Raw genomic sequence first — 24,781 nt, forward strand, 5'->3', positions numbered from 1 at the left:
AACTTCACTACTGAAACAAACCTTCAGAAATATAAAGTAAAAATTCAACAAATTTATGAAAAGAATGACTAAAAGTTTTGTAGATTTTACAACAGAATATAGAGTCAGAATATTCAAGAGTTATCTCTCCTGAATTTTACCCATCAAGAGATTGCAGTATTCATTTTGGAAGTATAAAAAAATTGCCTTATGCATTTGTGAGATTGAAAACATGACCTTTCCTTATAATATTTGTATTACTGTTCGCATCTTGAGTATTATTCTCACAACGTTTCGACTGATGTAATCTCTGGGCAGCATTTTTAGGATTGCTTTAAGGTAGTAAAACTTAAATTATTTGTAGATTTAAGTTTTCCTAGAAAATCCGACATTCTAATGAACAAAACTTAGGTTTAGATAATTGTTTTACCCTACATTCCCAATAAAACTTTCTATATATCATCTTAAGCAATATTAAGTAAAAGGGAAGACACAAAAAACGAAGCCATATATTTATTAAAAATAATTACTTTATTTTTTAACATTTCTTGTGTTATTATGAAACAAACAACAAAAAAAGAGAAAACATGTCTTGTATTACCAAATAATAAAACAAATATTTTATTTAGAAAAATTTAGTTTTAACCATTTTTGTGTTCATGAAACAACAAAAGGCACTTGTGCAGTATGCGGACGGTAGCCATCTTTTCTTGGTGCGTTTAACTAAACTGTCGCCAGGTGGCGTTTCTCGGTCAAAAAACATGTTTTTCGAGCTGAATAAACATGTTACATTAAATAAAAACACTTAAAAATTATCCAGTTAGGTAGAAAAGTGTTTGTTTTTTTGACAACTTTTTCGAATCTACGTGTATATTAGAACAAACCCAAAAAACTGAATAAAAAAACATTCATTGTATTTCATAAACGCACCAGATATTTAAAATTTTGGCATCTATGTTTCATTTAAAACAACAGATATATATGAGGTGCCTTTAAAAAGTTTCCAGACTTTTTGTAAAGGCATTTAAAATTGTTGTAGACTCTTGAAAATTCAGAATGTTATTGCTATACATCTTATGAGATAACTGACCAATTTTTGTGATTTCAGGTTCAAATGAACAGCTACAGCAGGAATTAGAATACCCCTAACTGAAGCCTGGTTGTCATGGCTGGTGATTTTCAAAAAAATGCAATTTGGACGTGAAGACAATTTAGAAAAACGATATGCAGTAAAATTATGTTTCAAACTTGAAAAAAATGTCACAGAAACGTATGGAATGCTTCAGACTGCTTTTGGACCATCTTGCATGAATCATGCATCAGTTTTTGAGTGGCATAAAAAATCCAAAGAAGGCACAGAGTCTGTAAGGGATAATGAGAAAAGTGGGAAGAGTAAGGAAGTCAGAACACTAGTTGATTGGCCAAATAAAGAATTTCATGGATAAAGACCGTTCTGTGTCTACAGAGACAATAAGTGCACAGTTTAATGTCAGTGTGGGAACTGTACACACAATTACTCACAAGTAAATGAACACGTGGAAGATTTGTGTGAATGTACCAGTCCACAACTCCATCATCCTTGTCACAGACTATTTGACCAAGATGGCGATCACGACAGTTCCTCATCCTCCCTATAGTTCACACCTTGCTCCCTGAGACTTTTTGAGGCTGTTGTTATGAGACAATTTAGGAGATGAAAGTGAAAGAGACTGTGACGAGGGTCATTGATACACTCGCACAAAAGGACTTTCATGGGCCTTCCAGAAGTTGTTGAAATGGTACAAGTGCATTGCAGCTCGAGGAGATTACTTGAAGGAGACTAGAGTTTCATGTGTGTACTATCAATAAAAGTGCCATACGAAAAAAGTCTGGAAACTTAAGGCACCTCGTGTGTGTGTATATATATATATATATATATTCCAAATTACAGATGTACCACATATTTTCAGAATTTAAATGGTTTTTCTTCAAATCTTAAGAAAGATGAAAATCGATGAACATATTTTTTTTTTAATATTTTTTTTATACTTTGTTTTTAAAAATAGTTCTATGAAATAAGTTGTATTGAAGCAGTGCTGAGCAGCTTTTTTTTATAATTGCCCTATTTTAATCAAGCTTATATCTTTGTCATCATATATAGTTTTATACAATAATATATGATGGTTGTTCCAAAAGAAAACCATCCAATTTTTTTTAACTCAAAAAATTTAACAGCTATGAAGACAAGAATGGTACCATTGACAGAGTTCAAAATAGACTTCATAGCCCTTTTATCTTCCCTGCAACCTCTTCTCACAGAAGAGACATTGCGAGCATGACTCTGTTTTATCGATATTTTCATGGCAAGTGCTCGTCTGAGCTCCAATCTATGGTCCCCCTTCGCCAAACATTCACGCGAAACACTCGTTTGGCTGTAAACACTACCAATAATTTCCCCCCCTCTTTATCTGTGCCTAAATCAAAATGTAGATTCCATGAACAAAGCTTCTTTCTTAGAAGTGCACACCTGTGGAACTCTTTTCCATTTGTCTGCTTTCCAGCTGACTACAATATGGCTGTCTTCAAGTTCAGTGTAAACAAGTTCTTGATGAGCCGTTCCTCTTAAGTAATCCAATTTACCAAATTTACACTTCAAACGATTACTATGATATTGTCCGTTTGACCACTGCACACTCTTTAACCCTTATCCTCGAGTGACCTCTGGGCCTTGATAAATGGTGATTCCTTTGTATAAAAAAAAACAAAAAAACATTCATACAAACGACCTTTTGTACTCCAGAATTTAATTTCTACATACTCACCAGCATTCTCAATGCACTTTTGCCAATGATGAACAATGGTTGTATACAGGCGTCCGGAACATGCTTTTCTGTGCTGCAGAAATTATTTTTCTACACCGTCACCACCATTCTCAATGCATATTTGTCAGAAAATTAATGATGCATCTCTGCTTTTGACACACATCCATCACAAGAGTTGTTTTCTGAGAGTTTAGCACCATAAATATCTGCAACAGAGAGATGACACTTTCATATGAATGTTAAGTTCAGTCATCATAGCAATGCAATTTGAAATACCGTTTAAGCGGAATAAAAAATAGAAAGCATGATTTTTGGAATGTGCCTCATATAAAAAAAAAAGTCAGTAATGGGCAGATGAAGCACTTTTTAGCCTCGGAGAATAAGCATCAAGAGATGGGGTTTTATTAGTTTATTTGGTTAGTGTTGGGAAGGACATCAAGCTTGTGAGAATTTTTTGCCTCAATGACTTTCAAAAGAACTTGATCAGAGATAAGTTTGGGAGTCAATTTCTAAAAGCCGTCCTATACATGCCTGTATGTAAAACAGATGTTAAATTGGAAATGATAATTTTTGAACTAAAAACATTGTTGAGTCATTTTTATATCTTTTATTTAAGTAAAGAGCAGTTCAATTTTGGTGGACAATTACCAAGAGATGGTGCCTCGATAAAAAGCACTGGTTGCCATCACCTTCTTGAGTTGGTGCTGGGAAGGGAATCATTTTCATATTTTTATCAAGCCAAACTTTTGCTTATTGCTGGTATGAGCATTGTTCATATGCTTGGTATGATTGAAATGTCAATGATACAATAGGTTATTGCATTAATTCAAAATAACTTTAAACTCCATGAAGCAAAGAAGTTTTATCTATAATATAAATCTCAATCGTAGGTTTGTGTGTGTGTGTGTCTCACTAAAACTTTCAACACACGCGACCAACTGGTATCGTTTGAAAGCTCATTCTCTTGGCCGACAAATATTGAAAAAATTAGCCAAAAACATTCATTCTTTCACTGTCAACCGGGCCGTTTTCTACAAGGAGGGGGTCACTTTTTTCGTCAGCAGTTTTGCAAAGTAATTCACGCCTCGCAACATCGACGTACGGATAAAATATGTTATTTTGAATGCCCATGACTTCACAACTCGCGTGGATGAGACGACTAAATGGTTTCCTTTTTTTTCACCTCCCTTTTCCTTTTAGCATTACAGGTTTAAGCCTAGCTACTGCAGCTAATTTTTCTTTTTGCACGCTCGCACAGGTACTGATGGGTATTTATTTTTTATAGGGACTTTGGTTGCTCAATTCCCTTTTTTTTTTCTTTTTTTTTTTTGCTTACAAAATTTTGTTTTAGCTGATGGCACCCAAATGACGCCCTGCCCTGCTGTCAAAATTTTCTTTTTAATTAAAAGCAGATTTTCTATCGGGCAATCTAACCCCCCCCCCCATACACACACACCTTTCCCAATTTTTCTTTTTTTTTTTACGACCAGGCAATGCTGGATGCAAAATATTTTTTTCACAATTTCTTTGGTGTTAAGTTTTCATAACAAAAAGTATATCATTAGATATGTTTTATAATCCATAAAGCAAATGTTATTAAAAAAACAAAAGTTGTATTTCTGGTCGATTTTTTGATATTTAATCCTGATCAATATTTTGGTTTCGGTTAGTCATAAATAAAAAAAAGTTTGAGGAATTTTACTCTAACATTCAGATTTACTACTGTAGCAGCTCCTCCCCAGGTGTTTCAACAGTGCACCATTTTATGACGTATTTGACTCTCATAAAGGTAGAGGATTGCAGCGAGAGTGAGATACTTTCTGGGTCGGTATGTGTTGCTCCATCCTCCTTTTTCATTTGATCTTGCTCCTTCAGATTACTATTTATTCAAATTTTTACAGAATAATCTAAATTCCTCTGATGACATAAAAACATCTTGATAAGTTCTTTGCCATGAAACCACTGCATTTATGGGAAAATGGAATTTTCAAGTTGAAGGAAAAATGAAGATGAACATGGTTCATATATATATATATATATATATATATATATATATAGTCTTGGAAGTTGTTTAACCCTTAAAACTATATTAAAAAAATTTATTTAATTTTAATTTTTTTATCATTCGTTGGAAAACTATTTAGTCAGTAAGTCATTTAATCACCTGCAATCATTGCATCAACTTGCTCTCTTGAATTCACAATTGTCCTAATGTTAATTTAAGAGATCATCAGTTGTTTACCATGAAACACTGAATATATATATATATATATATATATATATATATATATGACTACTTCATTTAATCACATAAATTAATATATGAAAATATAATTTCATATGTAAATTTTCAGTATTTACTTCAACTGTGCTCAATCCATAGGTAGAGCTAGGTAGTAAATTAAAAAAATATATATGGCAATTAAACTACACAGAATATTCTGCGTTTCATTCTCAACACACACAAAGGAAGGGGTGAACTTAAGTGGAACTGTAACCTTGTTCCTGAAAGTGCCTGCTCATTAGCTGATTAGAACAGGCACGGTGGAAACTAGGAAGCTGATTGGCTAACTAAAAATTCATATAAAATCTTTGTATAAGACTGATGAGTTCTCACGAGAATGAAATGCAAAATATTCTGTGTAGCTTAATTGCCATATATATTTTTATAACTTAAAGAAATATATAAGAACTTTTCTTTCAATGACTTATTTTTAAGTGCTCATCAAAAACTGGGATTTAAAAACATGTTCTTGATTGTTTTAGCTAAAGTTGTTCAGAAGTATTTTAATTTTCATCAGATTGTTGATATTTTACGCACAATAAATATTAAACAGTTGAATGTCTTTTTAGTTCATAAGAAACTTGTTGTGGCATTAAAAAAAAATTCTCTTCTTTGTTGTTTTATTTCTTCTTCTGGCAATGCAGTCAAGCCATGAATGACTAATGTATTTTGCTCTTTGGTTCCTTTTTTGCATAAAATATATTTTGGGGATGTTTTTCGTTTTCTTTATTTATTCAAAACATGTCCACCAATGTGCATATTTGAACACTGCTGTTTTTCATTTGTGGACCCCCCCCGGCCCTCCTAAAAAAATCACCACACTTTAGAGTCAGTTTTTATTTTATGCAAAATTTATTTTTCTTTTATTAAATATAAACGTTCGTTTATAATCAAATGCTGTAAATAGAACTTTTGAAGAAACTTTGAAAACATTATTAGTAGATTTTCTCTTATTTTTAAAGATAAAAAAAAACATGTGGTAATCATCATCATCATCATCATCATCATCATCATCATCATCATATCCAGTTTAACGTCCGTTTTACATGCTAGAATACATTGTATAGCTAGCTTTTAGCAATTGACGTCCAAACTAACCTATCTCTGGACAGGTCTTTATTTATCCATCTTTCTCTGAATATATTACTTATCATATGGCATAATCACATTTGACACACCGGTTCCCATCAGATCACCAAAGTTAAGCAACAATGATTCTGGCCAGTACCAGATGGGTGACCATGTAGGAATACCAGGTGCCATATGTGCTCTCTGTTTATCTTAGCATTGTTTCCAGTCATCCTGGACTTCTCCTTGCCACTGGACTCAAACAGTGCCGATTCAGGAGAGGTGTGGTTGGATATTGCGCAAGCCTTGCCACACAATTACACATGCAGCTGCCGCTATAGGGGGTATTCTTTGTCTTTTGAGACTGAACGAAGGCATCGATATATCACTTCTTGCCATGTTTTTCTATCCCTTCCCCTGTGAATTGAACTTACTACTCCAACTGTTCTACATCTGCTAACCCCAAAACTCTAATTTTTTTCAATGTGACCATACCAACAAGTCATAAGGTTTAATCTGATTATTAAATGAAATGAATCAAATTGTTTCAAAACTCTAAGTAATTTTATTACAGTATTGTTTTTAATCTCTGTAAAATTAGTAGATGTAAGTAGCTTAAAAAAATTCTCAATCTCTTAATTGATGAAGAATTGCTAAAAAAGAAAAAAGTTTTAATGCTTTCAAGAGAAGCTTCTGTTTCGGGAAAAAATTTGCTAGTTTCCACTCTCATGTATTTGATTTAAATTTTTTTTTTTTTAATGGAAATTGCTCTAGATAAGGTTTGAAGTCACTGGATGTAAGCTGCAACTAAAAAAAAACAAAAACAATAATACTTCAAAGCTAACAATAATTGTTAGGTATATAGATTTCAGTCCAGAAAACAGCAATTCTTTTCCCTTTATCAGAAGCATCACTTATGGAATTTGAGGACTAAAGAACAAAATAAGAAAACCAAGAGTCATGAGGCTGCTTAAAGTAAACCCAAATTTCATTTTCTATTTTCCATATGTATATATATATATATATATATATATATATATATATATATATATATATAATTAGCAATGTATGTATTAAGTTACCTCCCTTTATTGCATAAGAATCATTGGTTAGTAAGGAAAAAAATCCATTCTGAAAGGTTTTCTTAGATAGAATAAGTATTTGTAGGAGAAAACTGAAGCAAGAGAAAATATATTTGTGTCAATAATATGGCTGAAGGAGGAAACAAAAATGGGTTGATCTAAATTGTCTGTCTTTGTCAGACAGATTGCTATTTGAGTTTGACTTTAAAAATCTGAATGACGTTTATTGTATTGTATTAAAAAAAAAAATTTTTTTTAGAGGTGGCAAACTTTGAATTAAAATGAATCATAGAAAAGTATTTGTATTATATAAATATGTCGTTTGTTCCAAAGATCAAATTTTGGAATTTATGCTTTAAACACGATTTCTTGTATATGGCCCTTGTAGTTCACGCATATATGGCATAATCTTGAGGTCCAATGTTCACAAATTCTGTGCATTAAATTAGGCTGAATTTCAGCAATAAAGTGTCAGATGTTGTCTTCCAAGTCAACTATTGTATCTGGTTTATCAGCGTTAACATGGAATTTTACATAGCCCCCTCTCTCGCCCCTAACGAAAATAATGAATTGGAGTTAAACCACACGAACGAAGTAACCCCGTGACAGGTCCATTACATTATCTAGAACATTTCCGTCATCCTCAGGTAGTTTATGGCATTCAGATTCTTAAAATTACGTTTTTTTTAAATTACGTTGCTGTGTTAAAATTTATATATTTTATCATGGTCACGTGTTATGATGTGTATGTATATATATATATATATATATATATATATATACAAATTCACTAGCATGGGTGCCCAGGTGTTTGGAGGTGTGTGTTGAGCAAAAAAAAAAAAAGTTGCAGTAGGAAGGCAGGCTCGAACCCGTACCGTGAAGGAGGAAAAAGAACAGGAAAAAAACGTGACGACTTTGCTGTTAGGACCACACCAAACTGTCATTTCTGGTTTGGTGATGGGCACAACAACATAGACGTCACGTTTTGTCTGTTTTTTTTTTTGTTTGTTTTTTTTTTCATTTTCTTTTCCTCCTTCGCGGTACGAGTCCGAGCCTGCCTGCCTACTACCACTTTTTTTTTTTTTTTTTTTTTTTTTTTTGCTGAACACACACCTCCAAACACCCGGGCAACGCCGAGCACGTAGGCTAGTATAATAATAAATATGAAATCTGCATTAATCAAAATATCGTATTTAAATATATTTTACAACCGGGCAATGCCGGGCAACCTGCTCGTATATATATATATGAAAGAGAGTGTAGAGATCTTTTGTCGCATATAATCTGAATCTTGTCTCAACAAGCGAACATGCTTCAATTGTTGATCTCATCAGTTTAAAAGGATTTACCTGGATACAATGAATCGACCAATGGCCATCTTCTGAAGCATCTATCTTTCTTCCTTTTTCTTTCTTCTTTTTTTTTTTTGTTTCAAAAGAAGCTAAAAAAAAAGAAAAGAAAATAATCAAATAATGAGCTGCCCTTTTTTATCTCTCATTCTCCCCTTCCGCTTCCCCACCCTCACTCAAAGTTATAAGGAGAAGGGAGGAGGAATAGGGAAGGGGGGTTTATTGATTTTCGAATTATGTTACTAAACGCTTACGTAGTCATCACAACAACCAAGAGCAACAACATTATTTTCACTGGCAATTTTTAATAAGAGGTTCTCGACTTATATCCTGTGGCAGTTTATTTCACTCATTTTGAAAGAGTGTAGCCTTTGGTTTCATTGACTAATTATAAACGAAGAAGCTAGATCAGTGAACAGAAAAAAAAGAAGACAAGAAAAAACAAACAAAAATGCATATTATTTGGATTATTCTGAATCGTCCAGCAGGTCAGGGCTTGGTTGATGATGCTTGAGTTGATGGAGGATATTCGTTTAACCTTGCCGAGCCGTACTTGAGCCATGTTTGTGTAACTCGCTTGACAAGTAAGTATCGTTGGCAATAGGTTTGTCAGGAAAGTATAGGAAAAAAATAAATATTATCATTGCTTGTCAGGTGTTTTAGGAAAACAGATTACATTAGCTTTCTTGAAAAATAACATTATAGACATGATAACGACACCAACATTTTATATTACCCCATCTCTCGCTCTCTCTCACTCTCTCTCTCTATATACATATATATCCGAAACAATGTTTCGTGGTAAACAACTGATGATCCCTTAAATTAACATTGGGACTATAGTGAATTCAAGAAAGCAAGTTGATGCTTTGATTGCAGGTGACTTACTAACTAAATAGTTTTCTAACGAATGAAAAAAAAAGCTTTTTTTTATATATAGTTTTAAAGGTTAAAAAACTTCCAAGACATTCATGTACATATACAATAAAGATTTTTTTTTAATTGCCAGATCTATTTAAGCTCAGTCAAAAACTCATATACTTATATCATTTGTAAACAATTCAAATACCACAAGTATATTTAAATCCCATTCACTTTTGGCCTTTTAATAAAAAAAATTCTTTTATGGATTTCTATAGGTCTCTGATGAGTTGTTTGGTCTACCTATAGCATTCAACGAAACACATGTAAGACGTACCATATATCAAATAAAAATGAATGTTATTTAAATATACTTGTGGTAGTTGCATTGTTTACAAATATATATTTGTTCCACTTTTTCTCAGAAACCACTGGGCTGATTTGGTTGAAATTTTATATGGACTTTTATGATAAGCTGCAGCAAACTAAGTATTATGGTATCTAATTTCTCTCTCTCTATCTCTCCATCTATATCCATATATATATATATATATATATATATATATATATATATATATATATATATATATGAGATAGAGAGAGAGATGTTTATAGGGAAAATATACTTATTCAAATATATTCAACTTTTTATTAATACCAATCCTTTAATTTATAAAGCTCGATGTAACTACAGAGCATATGCAAATAAATAACAAAAAGTCTATATTCGAAATTTCAAGATGTTGACCATCTTACTGTTTATTTCTTTAAGTACATTGAAATGCACAATTCTTGACAGCCCCTGTTTTATAGCGCAGAATCATTCATGTAATTTTTATGTAAATTTTTTAATTTATTCTGCCCTTAACTCATCAGAAGAAAAGGAACTCAACAACTTTAAAAGAAAATAAAGGAATATGGGAATGATTACAAAATCCGAAAATCAGAAGTTGCAATTGTGTTTTCTTTTAGTTACGCTATCTTTGAAGTTTTTCTTTTGTTTGTGTAATATATATATATATATACATACACACATATTCTGGTTGAAATTTTGTATGGATCTAAGGTGCAGCGAACTAAGTATTATGGTATCCGTTTGATGCACAGTTAGGAATTAATAGGGATTAGTAATCACTAGCGCTATGGCAACAGCATATTCTTTTCATTATTTTGCCTCACGAGTATATATCCGACATAGTTAGACAACAATTAATCAACCGAGAACCACGTCACTATACATAAAAACATATAAGATATCAATGGATATATACCTGAGAATCAAAACAAGGAAAAGAATATGCTGTTGTCATAACCATAGTCATCACAATACAACATTTACTTTTCCCGGAAACTACTGGTCCGATCTGGCTGGAATTTTGTATGAACCTTGGTTATGATAAGGTGCAACAAACTAAGTATTATGGTATCCGTTTGATGCACAATTAAGGATTAGTATTTAACGCAAAAATGAGCACAAATTTAACCATGAATTTGGCATAAAACAAATTTTAAGTCAATGGGCTATAACTTTTGCTCGTTTTTAACTTTTGTTAAAATGTCTAATTATTCATATATTCATCAATTTTTTTATTATTTAGACTTCCTTGGGATAATTGATTTGAAGACAAAAAAAAAAAAAACAACAAAAAATCAATCATCCCGAGGAAATTTTGAAAGAAAGACAAAACATTGATATAAATAATTTTGATTTTTCTTTAATGATTTTATTTATATATTGAGTCTTCTAGGAACTTTTTCCTTCTTGCGACATAATATTGTCATGCATTTTTTTTTTTCTATCTAAGCAAGGAATTTCTTATTTTTCTGAAGAGAATATGCACGAAAAGAGACAGTATTGACATAATAATAATGGTTGGGGTTGGTATAACGAAACGGATCTATAAAAAATGTATCGAAATTTTAATATGCATGAGGAGCTGTTTTGTATTAAAAAAATATTTGGATCTTGGAAAGTAATTATACTGTTATTCTTTAATATATATTGGTATGTTATATGATGTTATGCCTGTTTATATATATATATATATATATATATATATATAATGATTCACTGTTAAACTAATTAACCGATCATTATGAATTGTGGAATATAGCTTTTAGATGTAACTGTTGGTAATGTGAGTTATATTTAGTTCTAGTGTTATCTAAAAGTAGAAACGAGAGACTGGAATCCCTTCATGAAATTCAGATAACTCCGAGTTTGATGAAATTTTAACCATAGGTATTAGACACGAATTATTAAATGCCCCCCCCCCCCATTTCAGTTTCCCCCAATTTTGAAAAGATTTCAGATTTGCACGAAATTTGATCCACACTTATTAGATACCAATTTAGCAAGAAATTTCTGAATTTCAATTTCTTAAAAGCATGAGCCTCAAATTTTCTTTCTTTTCATAAAATGGTTTTAAAAATAAGGTCTGGGAGAACCATTTCACTAAAAAAAAAAAAAAAGCAAAGCTAATCCACAAAACAGTATAAAACACGTCCAGGTCATTTTTTTTTAAATTATTTTGGCCTTAAAATTCACCAATATGTACCCCTCCCCCTCGGAAGTTTTGGAGACCTCGTGGGTTAGACTAATCAAGAAAAGTTTTTTATACACTGACCAACCCAAGAAATTGACATTCTTTTCGCAACATTTGAATCTCAGCCCTGATAAGAAAGATCAAATAAGACATTCATACTCAGGATATTTTTGTAAAAGGTCACATTAAGGAGAAACAAAAGAAAAAGACGCCATTTCCTTTGTAATGTTTTAATAAACTTCTCACCATCTCCCTCTCTCTCTCTCTTTTTCCCCATCTTTCTCTTTCCCCTCTCTCTTTAACTCTCTCTTTTCTCCCCTTCTGCTTCCATCCACCGATTATGTCCTATGAACACAAATTCAGAACAGGGGCATAATCGTCAGGGGACTTTGCTTGAAGAAAGCCACATCTGAGGGTGCAAAATCTGTTCAAGATTATACTTTTCACTCATGAGACATTCGCCAAAGTATCCCCATACACCATTGAGTAGCGATAACACAGACTATTGGGCATTCATAATTGAAACTTTGTGATTCAGTCAGACATAGACTGAAGTTTATTTGTTTAAAATATGTAAATGGAATTTTAGCATTTTTTATTTGATAAATCAGTGAAAATTCAAAATGGCTAATTAATGTTTTTTTTTTTTTTTATCGTTTCAGAATAATTTTCACAATCCTCCACTAGAGAAGCCAGGAGATTACAGCCAGTAGTAAGTACTCCTTTCTTTTTTTAAAATGAGCGAAATCACTAAATTACTAACCTGAAAACAATTGCAATCAGTGGCATGCATGGATGCGGAGGTGTACTAAGAAAAAGCAGCCATATTTGATCATCACATGACTTGATCCATCTTTTAAAGCTTAGTTCCTCTCCTTTTTTTGTCTTAAGTGTATGCCAATTGCTACAATTTTTTCTGCTTATGCAAGTCAAGCGATTAAGATCTTTGTTTTTGTCGTGTGCACACGTTTGAATTTGTGTACTTTTATTTAAATATTAGTGACATAAAACAAAAACATTACAAAAAAAAAGACGTTCTAACCAAATTTTCAAAATGTAAATATCTTTGAATCATTGTTGGTCCCCCAACAAAAGAGGGATTGGACCTAGTAATTCACTCCTGTTCATTTGTTTCTCAATAACTACACCTTAGATTTTTTTGAAATTTTGCACAAACATTAGTTATGGTGAAGGTAAATTTTTGCCAGAACAGATTTTCCGGGATAAATCTAGTTACTCCACTAGGGACCATTTTAGAGGTAAAATTGCCCCCAAATCGTTTGTCTGTTCACACTTTTCTTAATAATCACTCCTTGAATTTTTTGAAAATTTTGTACAAACATTAGTTATGGTGAGAGTAAATTTTTCACTCATGGAGAGGATCCCACATATTTGGCTTGTTTTATCTATATATATATAAAAGGCAAAATGTGTGTGACCATTTCGTGTATGTCTCGCAAAGGCTTCTTTTGCACACGCTCCCGGGTTCGTTACGATCGCTTACAACTGTTTATATAGGTTCTATATAATAATATCTAGGATTTAGGAAAGCACGTAGCGTATAGATTTATTTACGTCGATTTTTACAAAATTATTGCTATTTTGGCTTCTCGCGTGTTGATTGGGCTTTTTAGTATAAATAAAGTGAAACTAAACTCAAACGGACGTGTTCGCGGCATTACGCCGGGAAAAACGTCCAGAAGCAATCAGCTTTGATCAATCTTGTATATCAGATTCAATCTGGACAATTGGGAGCTGCTTTCCCCCTCCCCAACATCTGTTGGGGGAAAAAACAAATTTGGGTATACAAACCCAAACGCTGCGCGACTTCTATTTGACCTTCTTAATTAGGTGAAATGGAAGCAGCAGAGTTAACTTTTATTGCGCACGCCTGTTTTTATAGATAAATAAATAAATAAATTCAAACATGTCTACGCTGTATGTGGCGGTGGCCCAATGGTTAACGTCGCATGTTTTTTTTGTTTTTTTTTCACACATTAATTTCCAACTCAAGGGTATGGGTTCGATCCTCATACTCACCTACCAAAACATTTTTTTTATTATTATTTAACCCCCCCCCCCCAAGTTTTGATTTACCTCAAGACACCCGGGCATCGCCGGGTACCCCCCGCTAGTATTATATAAAAGAAACTTTGTGTGCATGTGAGTTCGTTCCTTATGGACTCAAAAACGGTTGGGCCGATTTTCATGAAATTTTATACAAAGGTACTTTACATGCCTGGCAGTGTTCTTCAATAGGTTTTGTATCAGAATGTCTTTGATAAGTATCGATAATCGAAATAATCCAATGAACTAAGGAACAGGCGATTTTGACCAAAATTAACATCTTGCACAGCATCACAAATGTATTTGAAAAGTTTCATTACCACACAAGCTGAAAGGTCCGACATATAAAATCAACAGTAAGTTCTTTGATATGACAGAGGCGTGATCAAAATGAATGTTTCTGTTTAGAGTACAATTAAAGCATGATAATTGATTTTTGTATTCTAAACTTTAATTTAAGCCATTACATATAAAAATTAGTTTATAAAATCAATAGGTTCTCTACAGTGCAATCTAGACCACAATATATTATCGACTAAGTACTGCGAGGAGGTATGTGAAGCTTCCTCCTAGTGCACTACGATGAGTCCCAAAAGCCAGCTGCAAAATCACAAGTGAGTAAGGGATGACAGTGGAAAAACATGATGAGCAGTAAATATCTCTCTCTCCATATATATATATATATATATATATATATATATATATATGCATGTATGTATGTATGTATGAAATATTATGAGTACCCACCTGTAGAAGATTTTATAACATGGAGTCACCTATGAACCCTTTAATAAATGCAAAATATTAAGTTGTTTGGAAAATAATGACTAATATTTTTTTAAAATATTGTTTCAATTCAAAAGAAGTAACTCTGTATGGAAGAATACATAGTTCCATCTCCGTTTGTAAGATGGTGGTCATTTGCAAATAATTCCGACTCGGTCAATGTATTTTCTGGAAGAAATTAAAATTAATTAAATTTTCTTTTTAACATGCTGCAAAAATCCACAATAACACCAACGAACCAGAATCAAATATTGATTTTATAGAAATTTGTTGATTTTGTTAACCGCTCCTATAATAAAATGACACATTGATATTACTAGGTCATTTTGGGGCAAGATGTACCACTTGTTAACCTCTCTGGTATTCTAGAGCAAAGATTCTCAACCAGGGGTAAATTTACCTCTATGGTGTAAAAAAATCATATAGTCAGAGGTAAATGACCCTCTTTCAAATGACCCTGTGTAATCACTTAGTTTTTTCAAATCATTTGATAATTGCTATTTTAATCAACTTAAAAATCATATTTTCATTGCTGGCCCAGCATCATAGTGTGTCTGTTTTGCAACTATAAAAGATGCAGGCAAAAATTACAACAATAGCAAAGAAGAAATAACATATTCATTAAACATAGATTCCATGAACAAAGCTTCTTTCTTAGAATTGCACGCCTGTGGAACTGTCTTCCATTTGCCTGGGTTCTGGATATGACCTTAAACTATATCCAGTGGTGAGGCCCCAGCTTGCGAGCTTTGGGGAGTGTGGAGCCAACTTTTAATTGGCATTGCTCCCAGGTCCACTCTGACCTGGAGTGGTAGTACCTGTTAGGGTCCAACTATGGGTTAAATAGAAACTGACTTGAAAACAACAAATATGTTCTATTAAAAGATTTTTCTTCCAAATCTTTCGATTCGGCATTAAATAACCTGAAAAGGGTTGATATGCTGTAAAACAAAAACAACCAACCAATCCATTTGCCTGTTTTCCAGCTGACTACAATTTGGTGGTCTTCAAGTCCAACGTAAACAAATTCTTGATGAAGCGTGCCTTTAAGTAATTCCATTACCAAATTTCCTCTACTAACGATTACTACGATATTATCCCATTGACTACCGTACACTCAATGATCCTTATCCTCGAGTGGCCTCCGGGCCTTGATAAGTGGTGACTACTAAGCAAAAAAAAAAAAAAAAAAGTTTGATACAAAACCTAAAATCCTAAACAATAAAACAAATGTTCTTTTGACCTTCTTGTTTCCCTGTCACTTTTTTTTTTTGTTTTTGTATGGGAATAGGCAGTAAATTGAGAAATACATAAAGCCGGAGGGGTCAATGATGGAAGATAGGTTGAGATTGGCTGTTCTAGAAAGTTACCATACTAGGGTTAGATGGAATTTCTCAGTTCTGGTGAAAGCAATATGTCTGGGAAAGATGGAGTTCTGTCAAAAAAAAAACAAAAAAACAAAAAAAAAACAAGCAGTGTATGGCAATTTTGTAATTATGATTTCACAGAGCAAAACGTCTGCTTTCAGTTTGTCGGGAGCCAGCCTGGAAATAGTAAGGCTCGGAAAACTATCATGAGAAAGCTCATGTCAGTGCACAATTTGATTTAACTGAAGATAGTGAGTTAAGAGTAGAAAAAAAGATGTAATAATTTTGGAGTTTTCTTCAAATTAATATAAATAGTTTTAGGGATCAGTTGTGTACCCTTGCCTCTTAACCTCTATTATTATTACCAAATTTCATATTGCTGGGTCTAACCCCTCCCCCTTACAAAAAAAAACAAAAACAAAAAAAAACAGTAGACACATAAAGTGATCCTTTTTTCTTAAATATAAGTTGAAAATTTTTGTTTTTAGAAATTCATGAAAGCTACAATAAGATTACTGGAAAAGCAGTTTGAAAAAAATCAGTGAGAATTCTTTGACTAAAACTGTAGGTTTCTTTAGAATTATTTAGAATGTTTTTGGGACGGTTCCAAAAATACAAGATAACGAAACGCAACCAAGTTACTGCCACACCCTTATTTTGGTTACAGCTAGAAATAGCGACACCAGTTGTTGTTGTTTCTTGTGTTTTTTGCATATTGCAGCGCAGAAGAAAATTCCAACTGACTGAAGCCATTGTGGCTTGCTCCACAATCACATTAGCATCAGGCACGTGGCTGCTGAGCGAGATAAGAGGGAGGGGAGGGGGGAAACAATTAAAGAATGGAAAAATGATTTGTAAAAACATTTCTTTTGACATTATAGAACAAATCGAGCCGAAATAAATTTATATAGATGTCTTAAACAAAATGGTCCACAACTACAGCCCTCTCATCAACTTTCCGTTCTCATTCCTTCGCATAACTGGTACTTGAGAAAAGCTTGTTAATTCATAGATCAACTGGCAGGGTTACCCAGCATTGCTCGGGTGGAAGGATAACAAAGTAAGAGTTCAAGATATCTTCCCAGCAAATATTTTTCAGCCGTATAAATACTAGTTGATGTATTCACTAATATCCAATAAGTAGGAGTTTATATTCCTACCAAATGTACATCCCAAGATGAAGTACTTCTATCGCATATAGGGCTGTGCCATTTGATTGCCTTGACAGAGTACAAAAGTGACTTCGCAATCTAGTGAAGGAGAAGATCTCTGTTTGTCTACAAGACTGTACATCCAATAACTCTTATCCTCAAGTGATCTCCAGGCTTTGATAAGTGGTGACCCCTAAGTAAAAAAAAAAAGAGGAAAAGTCTTGCTAGTCTTTCATAAGTAAAACAAAAATCTGGAGAGATCCTCCTTAGAGCCTTTAAAGAAAAAGCATTCTGGACTGTTAAAAATTTCTTGAGTAGTCCTATTGACATTTCCTGGTCGGGGCAACTCAGGCAATAATCAATAAACTTACTCCATCCCAAAGAGAAGATGTAAGGCCTGAGAATGTGAACCTCCTAGAACTACCCAGGACGAATATTAAAGCTTAGTTGAGCACTTTTCATGGGAATAACAAGAGTATACAGCAGGGATCTTCAAAATATGGCCCTGGGCCAGATCCGGCCTGCCAAAGTCTTTAACCCAGTCTGCCCAGAGCTCTTATGGAAATATTCAAGAAAAATATTTTAAATGGGAAATGTGTGAAAATAGTGAGGTGTTTTTATTCTTTTTGTTCATAAAATGATTAAAAGATTGAGGTTTTGGAGAACCAGTTTCACTAAAAAGTGAAGCTAATAAGCAAAACAGTATACAACACATCTAGGACATTTTTTTTTTATTTCGGGTTGTGTAGTTCTTAAAAAGTTCTGCAATATGCCTACCCCTACCCATTTGAAAACTTTGAAGACAAGCAAGACTAGTAACGTCTTCTTGTAAGAAAATAGTTGTAGAGAAAAGATCCTCCTTTATTGTCAAGGCAGGGAAGAATGTTCTCAGTAGGACTTCCTCAGATTTGTTTTTTTACTTTCTTTTCTTCCCTGCCTTGACACTAAAGGAGGATCTCTTCTCTTACAACCCTTTTCTCATAGGCAGACGCAGGAAGATGTATATATATATATATATATATATATATATATATATATATATATATATAAAACAAATAACATCTAAGTAAATCGCGATATATCCAAACAGTCATGCAAGATGAATGAGCAGGTTAAGAGGTTTAGGCTCATTACCGTGGGGTCCCGATTTCGAATCTCGTTAGATTCAGCCACTCTGATGAGTCGTAGATGACGAAACATGTGTCAGTGAATAATTATATTTTAGAAAACAATATATATGCCACTCCCCATATGGGGGTACCAAATTAGTTAAAGGAAAAATTATTCCCACCTTGCATTTAAGTAAAAATGCACTTTCGTAAATAATTGAATTCATTCAAAACATATTGCAAAAACAAATAACATCTATATATATATATATATATATATATATATATATATATATATATATATATATAGATGTTATTTGTTTTTGTTTTTGCGGTATATATATATATATATATATATAGTAGAAACAGTCAAGATATTGTAGAATTGAATTTACAATATTTTATTCAAAACAAGGAATACGAAATAAAGGTGAAAGGTTCCTTATTCCATGGAGTTTCAAAGATAGGCTCTTGTCCTCAGAGGAAAAACGTTAGCAAAAGGTAAGTATAAATAAATATCAATTTTTGCTGGTTTTTTAAAAACATTTGATAAAGAAAAATAAAAGTTTATAGGAAAAATAGAAAAGAATACTCAGTAAAATCCAATAATTTTGATTGCAAATATCCAGTGAGATTCATAAGTTTGCAATAGGTGTGGCGATTTCAGTAAAATGTCATTTGGAATCTCTGTAAAAAAATATCTGGGGTTTGAGAAGGAAAAAAAAGCCTGCGTAGATGAATCTTGTAATGAAGTACGGGAGTAAAATCCAATCCATGGAATTAAATGTTCTTGCGTAGAAAAGCATATAACACCCCCCCTTTTTTTTTAATATAGAGTTCAAATGGAAAAGAGATGAAAAGTAAAAAACTAGATATAGAGCTAGGTGACATCGGCAAAACATCCTTCCATGGCCAGTTCAAATCATAAAAAAGGTTGTTGTTCTATATTTCAATATTTATATTTCTACACTTTCAAATTTGAAAAATTTTTTATTAATCTTTTTTTTTACTTGCAAATTTTTCTCTTATATACACTAGCAAAAGTACCCGTCGTTGACTGGGTTCAAAAACAGCCTACAGAAAATGGACTCTGATTTATGAAAGTATGATAGGTTATGCAAAGGAAGGGTTGTAAAGAGATAGCTTCGAATTTGAGGGTATCAAAACCAAAGCAAAATATGATGAAAGTAAAAAATAAAATAGATAAACCCCATAATTTATTATACCATACCTGTTCACACTGAAACACTTATCACAATATTCTGTGGATCTATATTAAAAAACCTTGTTAAACTTTGTGACATATTTCCATTCTATGGAGATCAGGTGCGAACGAACACACCATAATTTTATTATACCATATTTCTTCAAACTGAAACATAATTATCAAAGTATACTTACGCACATAGATATGAAAAGTCTTTATTAAAGTTTGTGCCTATATCCATTCTATGGAGGTCAGGCACGAATGCAGACCCCACAATTTTATTATACCATCCCTATTTAAGTTGAAACATACTTATCAAAATATTCTTATGTATATCTATATCAAAAACCCTTGTAAACGTTTTTTAATTTTTTATTTTCATACTTCAGACCAGGTGCGAACGCAGACCCCACAATTTTAATGAACCATCGTTCTGCCAGATCAAACATACCCATTCCTGTGTCTCGATATATCTTCTATCATTATATGTGATCAGTTTTCTATAATAGTCAATCATATAGAAGCCTATTCTTGACCAGACACACACACACACACAGACGTTCAGCTTTATATTATAGATATATAAAAGAGCACAAGAAATAAGGTCTATCCAGATTTTTAATTTTTTACATTTTGATCTAAGATGTTGAGACGTAAAGTCTCAACATCTTGGGTCAAAATGTAAATCTGTCAATAAAGATTTCAGTTGAGCTTCCCATCACGAAATGATATTTAAGAATTGACTGGGAAAGCATATCTGCCTGACCTCTGTTTTGAAGGAAGGGGTGCAGAACAAAAGGTCATTAACAAACCGACCCCAGATCAAATGTCAGTCCTCTGAATGTAAAGCAGTAGGAAAAAAACTGTCTATCATACGTGTGTGTGTGTGTGTGTGTGTGTGTGTGTGTGTGTGTGTAGTTGAAGAAATAGTCTTCCTCCTTCCACCTTGAATATCTCTTATTTTGTGTATGAGATTACACTAATGTGCGATAATTACTTATTGGGTTACCTGTGTGTGCGATGGTGACATTCTTTAGCTTCCTGAATGCAAGACATTCAATACACAACACAGGATGTAATATATACAAGATAAATAGCACAGATTTTATAGCTTAAGCGTTGTCTTCATTTCCCAAAGATTTCTCTGTACTCCATCCATTATTTGGACAAATACCACCTTATTTCCCATGATTGCTATCAAAAAGGAAATTTAGGGTTTCAAAATCATTGTATTCTTGTCTTTTCGGATCTAAAATAATCAAAGGAATACTTGTTATGAATTACCAACAGAAACATCCAAAGTTACCCGGGATTGAATAAATAACTTAATGTCCGCTTTTCTTCAGTGATAAGCTGCAATCCAATCCATTATTTCATATATATATATATATATATATATATATATATATATATATATATATATATATATACTAGCAGATTGGCCAACATTGCCCGGTTGTAAAATATGCATAAATATTATATAAACTAAAATATGCATCAAGTGCACTTGAAAGCCAAATTACCACACAATATTACGAGGAGCGTGCAATAAGTAATGCTCCTAACACACTTCCAGTTGTCTGATCTAGCTGAAATTTTGCATGTGCAATGATTTATATCTCTACCGGTTATGTGGCAAATTACAGCTCTGAACTAATTGTGGTTTCTGTTTTACAGGTGTTTGAACTGAGTCAGGTGTGAAAAGGAGTCTGTTGAATGTCAAGCATTAATCTGGTTTTTGTATTTGAAAGGACGCATACCACAGGAGACTTTTGATGAAATGAAAGAAACTTATGGTGATAATGCCCCATCATATGACCTTGTAAAACGCTGGCATCGTGAATTCAAACATGACCGGAAGTCTGTGGAAACAGCTCCTAGACCTGGTTGCCCCCCTTCTGCCATTGATGAGGCATCTGTCCGTCAAGTTGAGACTGTCATTTTGGAAGATCGGCACATTACTATTCGTCAAATAGCCCAAGATGTCAAGATTAGTACAGGGTCTGTGGAAACTATCATTCATGACCATTTGCATATGCATAAGGTGTCGGATGGATTCCCAGGCTGCTCACACCATTCCAGAAGCGAGAACGCGTCGAATGCTCGAGGATGAATTTGGAGATATGCCAAGAAGATGAGTCAAAGTTTTTCAAAAGACTGATTACACAGGATGAAACTTGGGTCCATCACTATGATCCAGAGACCAAAGCCCAGTCAATGCAGTGGAAGCACTTGGACTCACCACCTCCAAAGAAGGCAAGGGTGCAGCCCTGCGCTGGCAAAGTTATACTCACAGTCTTCTGGGACCAGGACGGAGTAGTGATGACAGATTTCCTGGCAAAGGGTACCACAATTATAGGAGCCTATTATGCTTCACTTTGAGGAAATTAAGGGAAGCTATCAAAATCAAGACGCGGGGCAATATCAGTAAAGGTACCCTCCTCCTGCAGGGCAACACTCCGGTCAACAACTCGCATGTCGCCAGATCAGAAGCACAGGCGTGTGGTTATGAAATCTTTCCTCACCCTCCCTATTCTCATGACCTTGCACCTCTGACTTTCACCTCTCCTCAGCCATGAGGTTGTTTTTGAAAGGAAAGTGTTTCCCAGGTGATGCAGCCTTGATTTCTGAAGTTACATCGTGGTTGGAGGACCAACCTGGGTGTTCTACAAAAATGGTCTCCAGGGGCTGCATCAAACGATGGGAGAAATGCATAACTCTGGGTGGTTCCTATGTAAAGAAAGACTAATAACTGTGCCAAGTTTCATTGCTATACTGCTATGGGAAGTGGGTCAGGGGCATTACTTATTGCAAGCCCCTCGTATATTTTAATTCATATGAAACTGAGACATGTGCATGCGAATATTATGTTTTTTTCTAAATAGTTTAGTTCGTGTAAGTAAATAAAAAATACTCAGGCTGAAACAGAAACCAAGACCTAATCAAATACAATAACCATTAGGCCAGTTTGACACGATCTTTAAAGAGTAGTGGTTGATGGGCAGAAATTAGAGGCCCTCAATATTAATGATGGAATCCCTCAGGGGTCCAATCTGGGCCCAACTCTCTTCTTGATCTGCATCAATGATCTCCCAAAACGCATACTTAAATCATTCGTTGACATCTATGCTGATGACACGACCATTTATGGCAACTCATCAAAGGCCGTAAATGACAAAGTTCTCTCTGATACTCTCTCCTCTGATCTCAAGCGCATGGTACAGTGGAGGAAGAGGTGGCTGGTTACTTTTAATGCATCTAAAACCAAGTTCCTATCTTTACATCAACGCTCTGATCCCCATCTGGCATCAATTGAAATGGATGGCTCTCGTCTAGGGAAAGCCCCATGTTTTGATAAGCTTCTGGGCTTGACCTTTACTCCTGACCTGAAATGGAACACGTACATCAAGTCTGTTGCCAAGGTCGCTGGAAAAATGGTAGGATCCTTCTACCGCTCCAGAAGATATCTCACTACTGATGCAATTCTCTATCTGTATAAAAGTCAAGTACGTCCAAGGATGGAGTACTGCTGCCACATCTAGGCAGGAGCTGCTAAAAACAGCCTATCCTGCCTTGACAGAGTACAAAATAGACTTTGTGGCTTAATGGGGGATGCCCTTTTCCCTTCCCTGCAACCTCTCTCCCACAGAAGAGCTGTTGCGAGCTCATCTTTGTTCTATCGTTATTTCCATGGGAAGTGCTCATCTGAGCTTCAATCTCTGCCCCCACCCTCTTGTTAATCTTTCACGAAAAACACCCATCTAACTGAAACCACTGTCAGTAATTTTCCCCACTTTTATCTGTGTCTAAATCAAAATGTAGATTCCATGAACAAAGCTTCTTTCTTAGAACTGCACGCCTGTGGAACTCTGTTCCGTTTGCCTGTTTCCCACCTGACTACAACTTGGATGTCTTCAAGTCCAACATAAACAAATTCCTGATGAACCGCCCCCTCAAGTAAGCCACTTTATCAAATCTCAACACTAACGTACTGTACACGCAATAACCCTTATCCCCGAGTGGCTTCTGGGTCTTGATAAGTGGTGACCACCTTGTAAAAAAATAAAAAATAAAAGGTGTTTAACATAAGAAATCTGTAATGTGAACCATTCACGCATGTGCATAAAAATCCGATGATCCCCCAATTTGCAATTTTCATTCCCTAGCAGCCCTCTTTTTCTGGATGAAAACTGATAAAAAAGTTTTCTACATGTCTAAATACCTTATATATATTTCAAGTCTGTAGATCAAAATTTGTTGAGCATATAGGTTGAGAAGTGTCCACACACACACACTTATATATACTAGCAATGGGTGCCCGCCGTTGCCCGGGTATTTGGAGGTATATGTTGAGCAAAAAAAAAAAAAGCGGTCAATTTTTTTATAACTTTGACCCCTATTATGACCCCCTTAAAATTTATTGTTTTGGGCTCAACTCAAATTATTAAGTTAGATCCATGTCCAAGGAACCTATATCTAAAATTTCAAGTGTTTAGACCCAAAATTATCGGAGGAGTTTGGTAGAGTTCTCAAAGGTCCAATCGTTGAACTTTGACCACTTAATCGCCATATTTCTGGCCAAAAACTGATAACATAGATTTTCCCAAATCTCAGTACCCTGGATGTCAAATTTCGAGTCTGTAGACTAAACATTGACAGAGTTATTGCGTAGGGAAATGTACACAGACACACACACACAGACACGTTCACTTTTATAGATATATAGATATATATCTATAAAAGTTAACGTGTCTGTGTGTGTGTACATTTCCTTACGCAATAACTTTGTCGATGTTAGCCATTTGAAGAATATTAAAGATATTCATATTTTGAACCCCCCCCCCCTTAAGACGATTATATGTCATGCCATATTTGGTTATGAGTGACATCCATCACTCTTTCATTTCTCCTTTTACTGGCATATCAACGAAGATGACCCAATAAAACCGTTTTAAATGTTAGAATGAAACTTTGTCGTTCAATTCTACATATGTACGGCGCAGAAGACATGAGGAGAAAATGTCCGATTTCTACTTAAAAATAAAAATTAATTAATAAAAAGAATAAAGGAATAATAACTATAAAACAGAAAAAAATTATTTTTCACTAATAGAGTTTTCCTAA

The 24,781-nt window shown here is 34.0% G+C and overlaps 1 protein-coding gene and 1 pseudogene across 50 annotated transcripts in view; both read left to right on the forward strand.

Moving 5' to 3' along the window:
• Nucleotides 1–24,781, forward strand: part of LOC145252497 (uncharacterized) — a 957,520-nt gene that overhangs the window by 662,335 nt on the left and 270,404 nt on the right. For all 50 annotated transcript variants that reach the window (XM_080111966.1, XM_080111941.1, XM_080111971.1 and 47 more), the window contains one exon: nt 12,633–12,682. In XM_080111966.1, the coding sequence (XP_079968092.1) occupies nt 12,633–12,682 (50 nt within the window). The remainder of the gene's footprint in view (nt 1–12,632; nt 12,683–24,781) is intronic.
• LOC145252912 (5S ribosomal RNA) lies at nt 6,215–6,332 on the forward strand (annotated as a pseudogene).

Source organism: Euprymna scolopes, chromosome 29, assembly GCF_053919585.1.
Source record: "Euprymna scolopes isolate OS-2025 chromosome 29, ASM5391958v1, whole genome shotgun sequence".
In the NCBI taxonomy this organism is placed as follows: domain Eukaryota; kingdom Metazoa; phylum Mollusca; class Cephalopoda; order Sepiida; family Sepiolidae; genus Euprymna; species Euprymna scolopes.